The following is a 14,317-nucleotide window of genomic DNA, read 5'->3' as shown; positions in this document are numbered from 1 at the left end:
CTTGACACACCTCCGGTCCTGTGAAGTGGTTGGCGGCAAATGTTAAAATGGCTTGCACAGAAGCCATACGCCGGTAGAGGCGCTAGAACTGCTATTCATTACCTCACTGTACACTGCGCTTTTTGCGTTGCCGCCGACAGAGACAGGAACTTACGCAGCGCTGTTTTGTCGTCACGTCGGCATAGAATGGCGGCAACTCTTGGACCTACACAGGGTGCAGACTCTGATTTAGACCCAAATATCGTGGAAGAAGAGACTAGGGGCACAGATGGGGAGGAAGAAAACTCACAGCAAACGGGTGCTGTAACAGCCCCACAAAGTCGCTTGGCAAAATTGCCCTTGTCTCGGATAAAAGCTCTCATGAAAGCTGACCCAGACGTCACGTTGGCTAGCCAAGAGTCTGTGTTTATTATCGCGAAAGCTACCGTAAGTGGGCTAGTTTTGTTAATTATCTTACCGTGATTGATCATGACTTCACATTATCATGCCACGTGCATGATATTGTCCTACATAATTAACCTAATGTTATGGTCTGCGGACGGGATTTCTCAACAGGAATTGTTTGTGGAAATGATAGCCAAGGATGCACTGGTGTACGCTCAGCAGGGAAAGCGGAAGACACTGCAAAGGAAGGACCTAGGTGAGGAGTTGGTTGATGAGAGTTCGATTTGTGCTAAGTGAATGAATGGGTGGCGTTTCCTTTGCATCTGATGTTAATAAATCCCGGTTTCTTCCCCCAACAGACAACGCCATCGAAGCCATTGATGAATTTGCATTTCTGGAAGGTAAGGTCAAAGAACCACTGTCCAAAGAACCAAGTCTGGGATGCTAGGCTTCTTGCAAATAATCAGTCAGTGGTCTGACTGCAATCATTACAGCCTGTTACTTTTTCTTTGCAACAGGTACCTTGGATTGATATGTTGATGGACAGCATCTGAGAACTGTCGGTTGGATGTAGGCCCATTGGAACAAAATCAACCACAACAGTTTTACTGGAGTATGTCTTGTGTTGTATATATTGAAATGTGTATAATGTAGCCTTTACTTTCTTTTTTTAAATAAATATTGAAACTTTTATAAATAGCTTTTGCATTGGTTTACTTGGTTTTGTTCCACTAGATCAGAAGATAATCTTACTGACAGGTAAGATGGGATAGTAGAAGACAACATGGCTTTAGTTCAGGGGTGAGTAACCTTTTTCATATCAGGGGCCACTTCAAATTCCTCCAAGGATCGTCCTATGAACACAAACCAGGATTTCCCCCTGCACTTTAGGCCTATATTGAAGGCAGCCACCTTTAAAATACCCCCCCCCCCCCTCTCTCTCTCTTGGTCCCCTGAATATAACTTAATTGTATAGCAGATATACTTTGTAAGATTCCTTCACAAAATATGTCATATTTCATGTGAAACTGCATAACATTAAAATTATATTGGGGGTTGGATAAAATGGCCCTAAGGGCGACATAGGTCCCCCACCCCTGCTTTAGTTCAATAGTCCTGATCCAGTGGTTTCCTTCCATCTGTCCTTGTGCCTCGGTGCTACACCACCTTGCATGAAGAAAATGGACGGTGAAAGGACTCAGCTGGAGATTAATATTGATTTGTGACCCTTGTAATCACCTTAAGGATAATATATCAACATTTAATTGTATTAAAACACTTCATTGTCTTTTTAAATAAAGTTCCCATATGTTTTCGTATAGCAAGTGATGATCGTGCTAGCATGATAGTGGTCATAACTGAAACTGACATTGACGATTGACAGTCATCACTAATTTAAGGGAAAAAAGAAAAATAACCACACACTGCTGTGGATTTAGTTTTGCTGCTTTTTTAAATTTTGTAAACGTGTTTCGCTTGCTCTTTGTCAGGTTCACCAGTGTGCGGTGATTCTTCTTTTTTTTTCTCCTGACATTGATTATCAAGCCTTGGCACATAGTACAAACACACGTTGTATTGTCTGCGGCACGGGCATAATTTTAAGTGTGGGTGGTGGGGACATGTCCATAGCACTTTTGACATAAACCTAGCTGGTCCGCACCTCTAATTCACAAATATACTGCAAAAAACATGCATAATAATACCCCACTGGAAGACTTCATAATTGTTATAGACCTTTCAGAATTTGTCAGATCTATTGTGTGGCACGCTATATACTCTACTCTACTCTTCCTCCATTCCACAAGGTTGAGGAGTGTGTTTATAGGAGTTTTTCACCATTCTTCCAAAAGTGTGTTAGTGAGATCAAAAGGGCCTCGAGACATAGCTTCCCCACCCCTGCTTTAGTTCAATAGTCCTAATCCAGTGGCTTCCTTCCATCTGTCCTTGTGCCTCGGTGCTACTACCCCACCTTGCATGAAGAATACGGACGGTGAAAGGACTCAGCTGGAGGAGATTATTGATATGTGACCCTTGTAATCACCTTAAGGATAATATACCAACATTTCATTGTATTAAAAACACTTAATTTTCTTAAAAATAGTTCTGTATGTCTTCGTATAGCATCATGGGTCATAACCAATGATAGTGGTCATAACTGAAGCTGACATTAGTGATATCAAGCAAGCCTCTGCACATACAAGCACACGTTGTATTGTCTGCGGCACTTGCATAATTTTAGGTGTGGATGGTGTGATGCATGTGGACATGTCCATAACACTTCAGACATGAACCTAGCTTGTCCGCACCTCTATTTCACAAATATAGTGCAAAAAGCATGCATAATATCCCTCTGGAAGACTTAAAAATATATATTTTCAGAGTTTTTCTATTTTGTGACTCTTCTTCCATTCCACAAGGAGACTGTTTATAGGATTTTCTGTTTTGGCCATTACAAAAGTGTGTTATTGAGGTCACACACTGATGATGGGTGAGAAGGCCTTGCTCTCTGTCTCCACACTAATTCATCCCAAATGTATTCTATTGGGTTCAGGTTGGGGTCTGTACTCTGTACAGGCCAGTCAAAAATCCACACCAGACACTTTTTTATGGACATTGCTTGGTGCACTGGTGCACAGTCATGTTGGAAGAGAGAGGGGCCTAGTCCAAATTGTTCCCACAAGATTGGGAGCATGGATTTGTCCAAAATATTTTGGTATCCTGAAGCATTCAACGTTCCTTTCACTGGAACTAAGGGGCCAAGCCCAACTCCTGAAAAAAAACCCCGACCCCACCCCTAAGTCCTCCTCCACCAAATTACATACTTGGCACAATGCAGTCCAAAAAGTACCATTCTCCTGGCAACCTCCAAATCTCATCCATCAGACTGCCAGATGGAAATGTGTGAGTCATCACCCCAGAGACTGGGTCTCCACTGCTCCAGTGGTGGCATGCTTTACACCTCTGCATCCGACGCTTTGCATTGACCTTTGTGATGTATGAATGATGAAGCTCTGTGTGTACTACACTGGCTAATCTGAAGATCACATGAAGTTTGGAGTTCTGTAGCAATTGACTGACAAAAGTTGGTGACCTCTTTGCACTATGCGCCTCAGCATCCGCTGTCCCTTCACCATCAGTTTACATGGCCTACCTCTTTGTGGATGAGTTGCTGTTCCCAAACTTCCATTTTGTTATAAGAAAGCTGACAGTTGGATGTGGAATATTTAGAAGTGAGGAAATGTCATGACTGGATTTGCTGCACAGGTGGCATCCTGTGACAGTTCCATGCTGGAATTGACTGAGGTCCTGAGAGCAGAACATCCTTTCACAAATGTTAAAACAGTCTGCATGCATATGTGCTTGATTTTTATACATCTACGGCCATGCCAAGTGAGTAGGACACCTTTTACAGATCATTTGGATGGTTAAGTGAATACTTTTGGTAACAAAGTGTATTTTAGGCTTCCAGCTCAAAAGAAGAGAAAAAGGATTTCAAATACATGCCAATATGGCATTTTGGAACATCGTCTTCATACTCATTGTGGTGGTATGAGTATGAGCTCAAGGGAAATTCTACAACGCTGCTACTGTGCCATATTCTCAAAAAGGTCTTTGACAGGGAACATCCGGTATCCAGAGAATGCAAGGCATTTTTCCGCTCATCATATTTTAAAGGCGGATATTTTTCAGTTTGCAGTTTTTCAGGTGTGGGTGACTCTTGCCAATTTTGTTGTCAGTATTAACACCATAAGTGTGTAAAAGTAAAACATGCCCACTAACAGGGCAGGGTTAGGGAACGGTTTTGGTCCAGACACTATTCTCTGGTGGCCTCAAAATGCACATTCTTCACTGACAGGTGAGAGTCAGGGATGGGGATTTGGTCTGTACAGCACAGCACAGCACAGCACAGCACAGCACAGCACAGCACAGCACAGCACAGCACAGCACAGCACAGCACAGCAGATTGGTCCCACATAGAAAACCCATAAGTGGAGAGTTAAAATTTGATGAGTGGAGAAATGTCTGCCTTTACACTTTGGATGAGCCGTAATAGCCTGACGGACAGAACATCCATGTGCACCAGCTTACATACAATAGAGAACATGTCATGCACTTCAAGGCAAAAGATTACCTGCAGCCTGCTGATTACCTTTCTAACATGTCTTAATTACTTTCCAAGATTACAGCCTTGTGACTCCCCATGTTGTGCCACTGACATTAGTGTGCACATTAGGGAGGGGAAAAGCCAAACTGCACCTTACATCAGGGATGGGTTAAGAAGCCCCGGGACACTTGGGCTACAGGTTATGGTACAAAATTACACAGACGGCGTCATAATTCCGGCCCAAAAGGAGTATTGATAAGATTTAAAACTCTACCTGACATGGCAGACAAAGTTATCAATACCACATCTTATTACATTTCACCCCCTTTGACCAACTGGGGCCCCCTAGGCTGCAGCCATATCTAGCATGTGCATTAATCCGGCCCTGCCTTACATTCACTGAAGTAAATCAAATGCCTTACTTAAAATACCATAATAAACCATATCTAAAGAAAAGGAAATATGGAGAGAACATGTCACACAGGCAGATCTCAAATTTGGACAATACCATGCAAAGGAATCAAACCGTCCTATAATACACAGCCTAGCCAAAAAAGTCACATCCAAAAAATAGTCACACACACACTAACATGCTGTTATAATATGTTGACCACCTTAAGCTTTTATTTTTTGGCCTGGCTGTGTATGAATGCAAGTTTGTGTCACCATTTCTGAATGCAAACTTTAATTCAAACATTCTGTCACATTCTGTCACATTTTATCTATACTATATACAGTAAATTACATGATTGTTTCAGACCTGTATTTTAGCTCTGACATGAGACCTACACTAGATTAAAGAGGAGGAGGCTTACTGCACTGAGGTAATCACATAAGCTATGCCACTTATTTGCCCTCAGGGTCTCTCGTACTTGAGATTAAAAATGTTTTTGGGGGTTGCTTTTGTCTCCTGAACACATTTCAGTGTTCTTATAGTCAACTGAAGACTTGAATTCAGACAAAGTAGCATTTGGTTATCCATGTGTGGTGAAGGGCAAATACAAATCCACATGTTCATTATTTGAAGGTGACAGAAAGCCCAACTGGGAAACTCCAACTCCCAATGTCATTATGACACAGCACCCCACAGCACACAAGTGAACACTGCACACTGCATTATTTATACCTCACCAGTGCAAATTATTTGAATATGCTATGGACTATCAAAGTTCCAGAGAGTCCTTGTGCACAAGCCCTCAGAAATGCAGGTGCAGGTGTGAGGCAGAAAAAGGTGAACAATGAACAAAATTCAAAAGACACCGCACACTGCTTACTGTTCTTTTTCTTACTTTATTTTTCGGAGCGAACAACGCGTTTCGCCCAGTGAGTCATAAAGTTAGAAAAAGAACAGTAAGCAGTGTGCAGTGTCTTTTGAATTTTGTTCATGCTATGGACTATGTTTGCGCTTTCAAATTTGGTGACTACATCCAAAACAGTTTCTACATTTATTCAGTATTAGCCAATGATTATCAGAGGTATCAATCAAAGTCAGAAATATACAATGTAATCCTGCTTCATGTGCCCACTGGGAAACTCCCACAGTCATTGTGACACAGCACACGGTGCACGCAACAAAATTGCATTGCATACCTCACCCAAGCAAAGGGGGAGCTCAAATGGCGCCGCAAGGGAGAAGTGTGGCGGTATGGGATCATGTTTATGGTACCACAGTCATGGAGGTGGATGGGGAAGGGCACTTGTTAGCAGTGTTGTACCTGAACTAGTTTAACTATAGTTCATGAACTAGTTCATAATTTGGGCGAACTTGAACTGCTATCACTGTGTACTGGATGATGAACGAACTATGAACTATTTCAATCTTGTGCCAGTGAACGAACTGCATGTGCCTTCGTTTAATAGGATGCCACATCTCCTAAGTGTTCAGGTGAAACTCCAGCCAAATAGCCTACATTTCAAAAGAGTCCCAGTAATATGAAATCACATCTATCACATATATTTTCACTGTTCTGATTGAAAATGAATGCCTGTCTGCGGTTTGGTATAGGCTTTTGTCAATGATATTGAACAATATAGCTTGCAATCTTTTTTAAAAAAAAGAACTATGTCTACTTCATTTTTGGAAATTATGAACGAGCTATTCACTATGAACAATAATGAACTATGAACGAACTAGTTCATTTTGAAATGTGTGAACTGAACTTTGAACTAGTTCCTGTAGAAAATGAACTTTCCCAACACTGCTTATTAGCCTCTCCTACCTGCATCAACCTGCGGGTCAGGAATTGAACTCTGGGGCTATGAGCCTGTGTTTTTCCACGTTGGGGTCAGGACGCCATGTGGGGTCCCCTGGAATTCAAATGGGGTCGCCTGAAATGTCTAGGTGTGAAAATGAATCCTGATAAATATGACTAATTATTGTAACATAATAACTGTAACTAACTAATTACTAACTATTCTGATTGAAACACAGCATACAACTTAGACCACCATGAATATTTATTGGTTTAATAGCCTACAAGTTAGCTCTGTAAGGGTTTTTTTTTTTTACAGAGATTCATGAAAAAAATGTGTAATGGGGGTACCCAGAAATGTAGCATGTCAATACGGGAACCACTGCTCTAACCGCCTGTCCATGGCTGCCCACCCAAAACATAGCTTACTTTTTCACAGAGACAGCCAATAACTCTGTCTTGTGATTTGTGTGAAAGCCCCTCTATCATTGTGACGCAGCATACCTCAGCATGAAATTGCATTCATGTGTCACCCGCACACAGGGCTGTATGTGAGGGGTGTGGGCTACCTTGCTTGCTCAGGTTATCAGTCATGAAGGATGGGGAGAGTGTTGGTTATCCACTCCCCCACCTGGCGTTGTCATAAATCGAACCGGCAGCCAACTGTAGTTGCTTACCATCAGGGTCAACTGGTTTTTAAAAAGTTGGATCAAAATTGTCAGGGATTTAAAACGAATTTAAGTTAAAACTAACATTGGCGTGACATCTCTAATTATGGGGGTTATGTTAATTACTATAGGCTGGTTGAAAGATTTTGTGTCCAGCTGTCAAAAGAAAGTGAGTTAGTGGATGGCTAGACTTAAAAGTGCCTCTGAAATAATGTTATTATCCCACATGCCTGAAATCATGTAGTCTTGTTGACCATAAATGTAGCCTACACTAACAGGTGTCTTACTCTATGTTAGACGCCTGTTGGTCCTGTTGCTTCCTTTCCAACTGCTGATTTATCATCGACCTGTGTAATCTCGAATATCCCCTGCCACTGCTGGGAAAAAAAAGACATGATTAGCGCAAGAGTTGCTTTTGTGCTGTAGCTGTGGGCATGCTGATGTCTGGCTGCGTAGGTGTATTTTTGAGCTCCTAATCGTCTAACAAAAAAGAAAAGAAAAAAAAAAGATATGCAGGATATGTGCTCGGCTTGTGAGCACATTGAGGTCATGGGGAAGGTATGTTTTTGCAGCTGAAAAGTTCCATCCTGATTTTTAAGGGATGAATTCCATACCCCCCACCCCGCCCTGCCAAAACATAGACTACATATTTTCAATTTCACGATTTCAGGTATGTGCAAAAAAAAAGGTCATCGGGGGACTTGGAGCACACTATAACAGAAGCATAATATACTAAGAAGTCCATCCAATAGAGTAAATGTTTCCGTGCAGGAAACATATCTCTTGATTATGATATACTGCAGCCAGGATGTTGTGGAAAAGCATGAATAAAAGTCCATGAGGCACGATATCACAATCTGACATGACATTTTGACACAAAATTGGGCCTAGTCAACTGAACTGTATTTTTCATTGTATTTATTTTTAGAAAAGCAATGCCTTGTGCTTTGTGCATGTGCACCGTTTTGCCTTTCAGAACAGAATTGCAGGTAATGATTGACAGTTTCATCATAGGTGTCCTCTTTTAATGGTGCAAATGGTTGCAAGCCAATCATGTCACGATATGTGTCAGCCAGGATAGATGTAATGCCATCTGTTGTGCGATCAGCGGTTTCAAAGTGTAACACCCTTATCAGAAACAGGTTGTCAGGTTTTAAATGATCCTGCAGTGGTATGTCAGCACTGGGAGCTGAGAGACCTGGGAATGCTAGAGTGAGTGCGTTTCTGGGTTGTGGTTAATGGACCTTTTAGCAGCAAGAAAAAGAGGTCCCGCTGTGTTGCTCATATTATAGACTTTCTGGACTCTGTTGCAAATCATTCAGAGGTGTGGTATGAATACAGAAACCATCCGAAGAGTCGGTGCGTTGAAGAGGAGAGTGTGGGAGCATGTGGGTGTGTGTGTATGGGAGTGAGTGAGTGACTGAGAGAGACAGAGAGGGAGAGGGAATGGGTGTGCGCGCGCAAGAGAAAGAAGGACGAGAGATAGAGAGAGAGAGAAAAAGAGAGGGAGGGAGGAAAACAGAGCATGAGGGAGGGAGAGAAAGAGAGAGAGAGAGGGAGACAGGAGAAATAAAAGACAGAGCGCCAGAAACAGCAGAAACAGCACAGTGGATTAATTCCTCCTGGCAGGCTCGCCATGTATCTGCAGAGCGCAGCTGTGATTTGCCTGACGGTGGCGTTCCTCCTCAGCTCCCTGGAAGGTAAGCAAGGCACAGCGTTGCACTGCATAACATAAACCCTTGTTGCGCCTTTTTCAGCTGGCACCCTGCTGTTGTTTGAGTTTGTGTGTGTGTGTGAGAGAGGGATGTCGAAGTGATGTTAGTGCTGCTGCGTGCGAGAGAGATGTCGAAGTGAGGGTGTATGAGGCTGCGTGTATAGGAATGAGAGCTACTGAGACAGATTGTGAGGGAAGGGAGAGAGATGGAGAGAGGGACCCAGGCCAAGCAATCACGCTGCCAGCATGGGCATGCAATCAAGAAGGGGGGAGGTATTCAAAACACAACAGTAGCATGTGGCGATGTACGCATGCACCTCCATACTTGTGATACCTTGTTTAGAGATGCGTGATTGCATGCCAGTGCCCACCACCATAATAATTCAGTCTCGGCCTACATAAAGGGCAATTAACATTAGAATGCCATGCAGAGGGTAGCCGTCCAAGCCTCTGGAGGGGTGGCATTCACAACATGAAGTCTCTTCTTCCTCAAACTGCATTCTTTAAAAGTGTAACCCGAAGCTGTGGAATCCCTGCATGATGAAGTGAAGCCTACCTGCCACCACATTCACCTTCTGTTATCTGCCGTGCTTAGAGAGCAGTAAGCAGAGTCACTGGACATTATGATGTACATGAATAGAGGTGTGTGTGTGTGTGTGTGTGTGTGTGTGTGTGTGTGTGTGTGTGTGTGTGTGTGTGTGTGTGTGTGTGTGTGTGTGTGTGTGTGTGTGTGAGTGTGTGTGTGAGAGAGAGAAGAGAGAGAGGAGAGAGAGAGAGAGAGAGAGAGAGAGAGAGAGAGAGAGAGAAAGAGAGAGAGAGAGAGAAAGAGAGAGAGAGAGAGAGAGAGAGAGAGAGGGAGTGTGTGTGTGTGTGTGTGTGTGTGTGTGTGTGTGTGTGTGTGTGTGTGTGTGTGTGTGTGTGTGTGTGTGTGTGTGTGTGTGTGTGTGTGTGTGTGTGTGTGTGTGTGTGTGTGTTTGTCCTATTGTCAATCTGGCAATATTATACAGAAAAGAGCACAGCACACACTCCTGCTGCACAAATTTAGCACCTATGTGTAAAGGCGTCACATCTTCTGCAAGGTGCTAGAGTGTGTGTGAGATCCACTTCTCAACAGCTCTGATATTGATGTGAATTTGAACACCTCCTGTAACACCTGCAGGTGTAATACTGACTATTTATCTGAATCTTACTCCATTTGGCTGGATCCAAAGTGTCCACTATAAAGTTTATTTTGCAGAACTGAGCAAGTGCATGATGCGAGTTCCATTGTTTCGAAGTGTAGTGCTTCACTGTTGACCTGTGCAGAAGTCAAATGTCCAAAATGTTCACTACATCACTCTAGGTTTGTCCTCTAGACCAAATCAGTGTACTACACACTGTGAACTGCGTTGTCTTGTGCTCTACATAGTGTGTTGTGGAGTGAACATCTATCATTTAACTTTGTGCCCTACGTAGTGTGCTGTGCAGTGAACATTTATCATTTAACTTATGTGATAGGAAGCACATTTTTGTTGCATTTCTTGAGGCAATAGTTGGCATTTAAATGTGGAGGTACTGCAGGGCAGGGGCGCTGCCAGAAATGTTGGGCCCCATGAAAGATCTGAATTTTGGGCCCCCTTAAGGGCCCCTCTCAGTGCTTGGGCGCCCTTAAGGGCCCCTATCAGTGCTTGGGCCCTTGGAATCTGTACCACTTTTCCCCCCTCTAGCGGCCCCCATGCTGCAGGGTATAAGTAGAAGTGAACTCCAACTGCTCTTCAAACTGAAACAGCCGCAGCATCCGTAGTGTTCATCTAAAGGCTCTTTTCCACTGCCGGTTTTCTGATAGGCCTATAGCTTGATACAGCGCGACTCTGCCCCCCCTTTTTTGCTTTTCGATTCAGCTGTCTCGTGCCCACTCGAAAAGCAAAAAGTGGCGACAGAGTCGCGCTGTGTCGAGCTGTAGGCCTACTGGAAAACCGGCCGAGGAAAAGAGCCTTAAATGCTACACATACTGTATGCAGCTCATAAGCTAGACGTCTTGTGTGTCTGTGGGTGTTTGTTTTGTTTTGTTTTGTCGAGCAGGAAAAGGTGAAAAATGAAAAAAAGTCAGCTCACCAAGCTCCCGTTTCTCTTATTTTAATGTGACGTTTCGGGCAGCATGCCCTTCATCATATTTTCATTTTTCATGTGACTTTGCGAGTCCTGCAACCAAAACTTTTTCAAGACGGATGTGCGTGTTTGTTTTGTTTTTGTCGAGCAGGTAAAGGTGTGCAGATGCAGCGGGATGTGCAGTGCTGCATGCAGTACTCCGAGGGCAAGGTGCGCACCAAGGACGTGCTGCGGTTTGAGGAGCAGACCGAAGGGCCCGACTGCAGCATACAAGCAGTCATGCAAGTATTCCAAGCATCCAGGAGCCAGCAGCAGGCAGACACACAGAATCACACACACACACACACACACACACACACACACACACACACACACACACACACACACACACACACACACACACACACACACACACACACACACACACACAGAAGACACACACACACACACACACACACACACACACACACTCACACACCAACCAGAAATGGAAAATATTCCGTTCACTGCCCCCAAGGCATCACACTATATCTATTTCAGATCTCGTTATTGGGAGGGAGTGGAGAGGGAGAGAAAAAAAATCCTCCTCCTTGCTTAATTGCGTCCAGTCCAGTCAGTGCCTCAAATAGTTTTGTGCAAAAGGAATGCTTTCTGCTTTCAGGTTTTTTGTGTGTAATTTTTTATGGGGACACGTCTAGGTTTACATCACATTCCTGACCAGGGCGATTGCTGTGAACAGATGCCCCTATTGTAGCATGTTTTTTAATTAAATGGAATTGTGAAAGATGATGTCAACATTTTTTTTTTCGAAAAAACCATGTTCTTCTCTGTAACTGTTGCAATCCTATGTGAACAGACTGTACACCAAGAGGGCGGTGAAGTGCGCTGACCCCAGGGAGCGCAAAGTGCAGAGGTTACTACGGAAACTGAGGCGGCGGCAGAGCATGAAGAATCACAAGACCATGTGGCTCCACCCACACATGAACCTGCCGGTCATGGCTGAGGTAAGGACGCTGGGGTGGGTCGGGCTGGGCTGGGGTGGGGTGGGGGATCAGGCCGGGACATACATTTAGGATCACGCCACTCGTTCGCTCACCCGGGCATTCCACACCCTAGCACTCAATGGAAAGACTGAGATGTAAACTCACTCACTCGCACATGCCCCATAGCTGTGTGTGTGTGTGTGTGTGTGTGTGTGTGTGTGTGTGTGTGTGTGTGTGTGTGTGTGTGTGTGTGTGTGTGTGTGTGTGTGTGTGTGTGTGTGTGTGTGTGTGTGTGTGTGTGTGTGTGTGCATATACATGTGTGTGCATGTCTGTCTGTATGTCTGTCTGTCTTCTGTCTCCTGTCTCCGTCTTTCTGTCTCTCTCTCTGTATATGCATGTGTGTGCATGTTTGTCTATCTGCCTCCGTCTTTCTGTCTGTCTGTCTGTCTGTGTGTGTGTGTGTGTGTGTGTGTGTGTGTGTGTGTGTGTGTGTGTGTGTGTGTGTGTGTGTGTGTGTGTGTGTGTGTGTGTGTGTGTGTGAGTGTGTGTGTGTGTGTGTGTGTGTGTGTGTGTGTGTGTGTGTGTGTGTGTGTGTGTGTGTGTGTGTGTGTGTGTGTGTGTTTCCCTGTCAATGTAATTACTTGCACATTGCCCATGCATGACAAGAGGAGGTGTCAGTACAGATGTTCTGCTGTCTCCTCTCTGTTCTCCTTTTGCATATGCCCTCATGCCACAGCTTCACATTAGAAAACTTTACCATTGCAGGCCTGGCCTACTATATTACAAGCATGTTTCTAATGAAATCTTTTTTTCCACCCCTTTTGCTTTTCTCTCTCCTTGTAGCCAAAATAACGGGCTGAACAGAATCCGAACCATTCCTCCAACCAAGCAGTCTACTGAGTCCTCAGACTGCATTGATCATTGCTAACTGCTTAGAGGTACAGTACGTTAGATGCCTGAGCTCCCATTACCAAACACTTTGATATTCCGCAGAGAGAGAGAGAGAGAGAGAGAGAGAGAGAGAGAGAGAGAGAGAGAGAGAGAGAGAGAGAGAGAGAGAGAGAGAGAGAGCACACAGAGGAAAAAATGGGAGAGAGAAGCGAGAGACAGGGCGAGGCTTTCATATGTAGTGGAATGTCTTTCAAACTTACTGTTACTGACTATGCCAAAGTATGCCTCTGAAATATCTGTTTCTGGAACTGGTCAATGACGTTTTGGCAGTTACATGCTAAAATCGCAGAGTTGAGGGCGGCGGTCTTGTTCTTTGTTTATATAACAATAACGTATATGGCTGACACATGACTGTTAAACACAAAAGAGATAATCATTTATATAAAAAGTGTAACCTTTAAAAAATGTTCTGTGCTCCCATTTCCTGTTGTATGTAATTGCTATATTTTATACTGTACACCAAATGTTATTCTTTGTGTCTGTGACTGAAATGTCATTTGTCTTCTTAATAAAAAGTTTTCCCGTTCTTTATATCAGAAATGAATAGAATTCCTCCTAACAAGAAGTAATTGTTTATGCATTACTAATGTGTTTGCCAGATACAAATTTGAGTGACATTTGAGAATGTGGAAATCCATTAGTTATAAAACTGACATGATACTTACACCAAGGCCAACATATCTAACATGCCAAGAAGTATTTTCAGGACAGAGTTTGGTATTTGGATGGGGAAAACATGAATATGAAAGAAAGTTTGTGAACATTGACACCAACAATATTTTTAGAAAGTATAACATGTCTGTGAGCCAACTGAAGATGATCCCAACATGGCCTTAAAGATGTGAAGTGGCTGTCAACTGTATAGTGATGTTCTAGCCATATTTCTTCTTCAGAGTTGCTGAGAGCACGGCATTACTGGACGGTGTGACAGTACATTATCATTTCTAGACATTCATGTTAAAGAGGGCTTGTTTCTACAGTAAATGTAATGTAATTTAGATCACTGTCGTGTCTGTCAAGGCCTCTCACATCTGTGAAGAAAGCCGGGTTCGTCTGGAAATCCAATACCTTGTAATGTAAGCGGTGGAGCGCACAGATGGACTTAGGAAGGAGAGTCTCGACTTAAACTGATGCTATACTGTCCTTCAGGTATGCAAGGAATCTGAGTATGGCTAATACCATATCCAACATCACGCTGTGGGCCCAAGAATGTAAGTCACATTTGCCAAAA

General features: G+C 43.5%; 2 protein-coding genes across 2 annotated transcripts; both read left to right on the top strand.

Annotated features, from left to right (window-relative positions):
* Positions 1 to 76: 76 nt before the first annotated feature.
* On the top strand, positions 77 to 1,083 carry pole4 (polymerase (DNA-directed), epsilon 4, accessory subunit). Its single transcript, XM_063201173.1, has 4 exons — positions 77 to 426; positions 556 to 640; positions 744 to 785; positions 903 to 1,083. The coding sequence occupies exons 1-4, from the start codon at positions 187 to 189 to the stop codon at positions 914 to 916; spliced, it is 381 nt and encodes a 126-aa protein (XP_063057243.1). The 5' UTR covers positions 77 to 186; the 3' UTR covers positions 917 to 1,083.
* Positions 1,084 to 8,942: 7,859 nt separating this feature from the next.
* On the top strand, positions 8,943 to 13,602 carry ccl44 (chemokine (C-C motif) ligand 44). The gene is made up of 4 exons (XM_063201174.1): positions 8,943 to 9,049; positions 11,303 to 11,432; positions 12,008 to 12,155; positions 12,979 to 13,602. Exons 1-4 carry the CDS (start codon positions 8,986 to 8,988, stop codon positions 12,985 to 12,987), a joined length of 351 nt encoding a protein of 116 aa, XP_063057244.1. The 5' UTR covers positions 8,943 to 8,985; the 3' UTR covers positions 12,988 to 13,602.
* Positions 13,603 to 14,317: the final 715 nt, after the last annotated feature.

Source organism: Engraulis encrasicolus, chromosome 6, assembly GCF_034702125.1.
Source record: "Engraulis encrasicolus isolate BLACKSEA-1 chromosome 6, IST_EnEncr_1.0, whole genome shotgun sequence".
Taxonomy (NCBI): Eukaryota; Metazoa; Chordata; class Actinopteri; order Clupeiformes; family Engraulidae; genus Engraulis; species Engraulis encrasicolus.
Note: the sequence above shows the minus strand (reverse complement) of the source record. Positions and strands in the feature narration are given on the sequence as shown.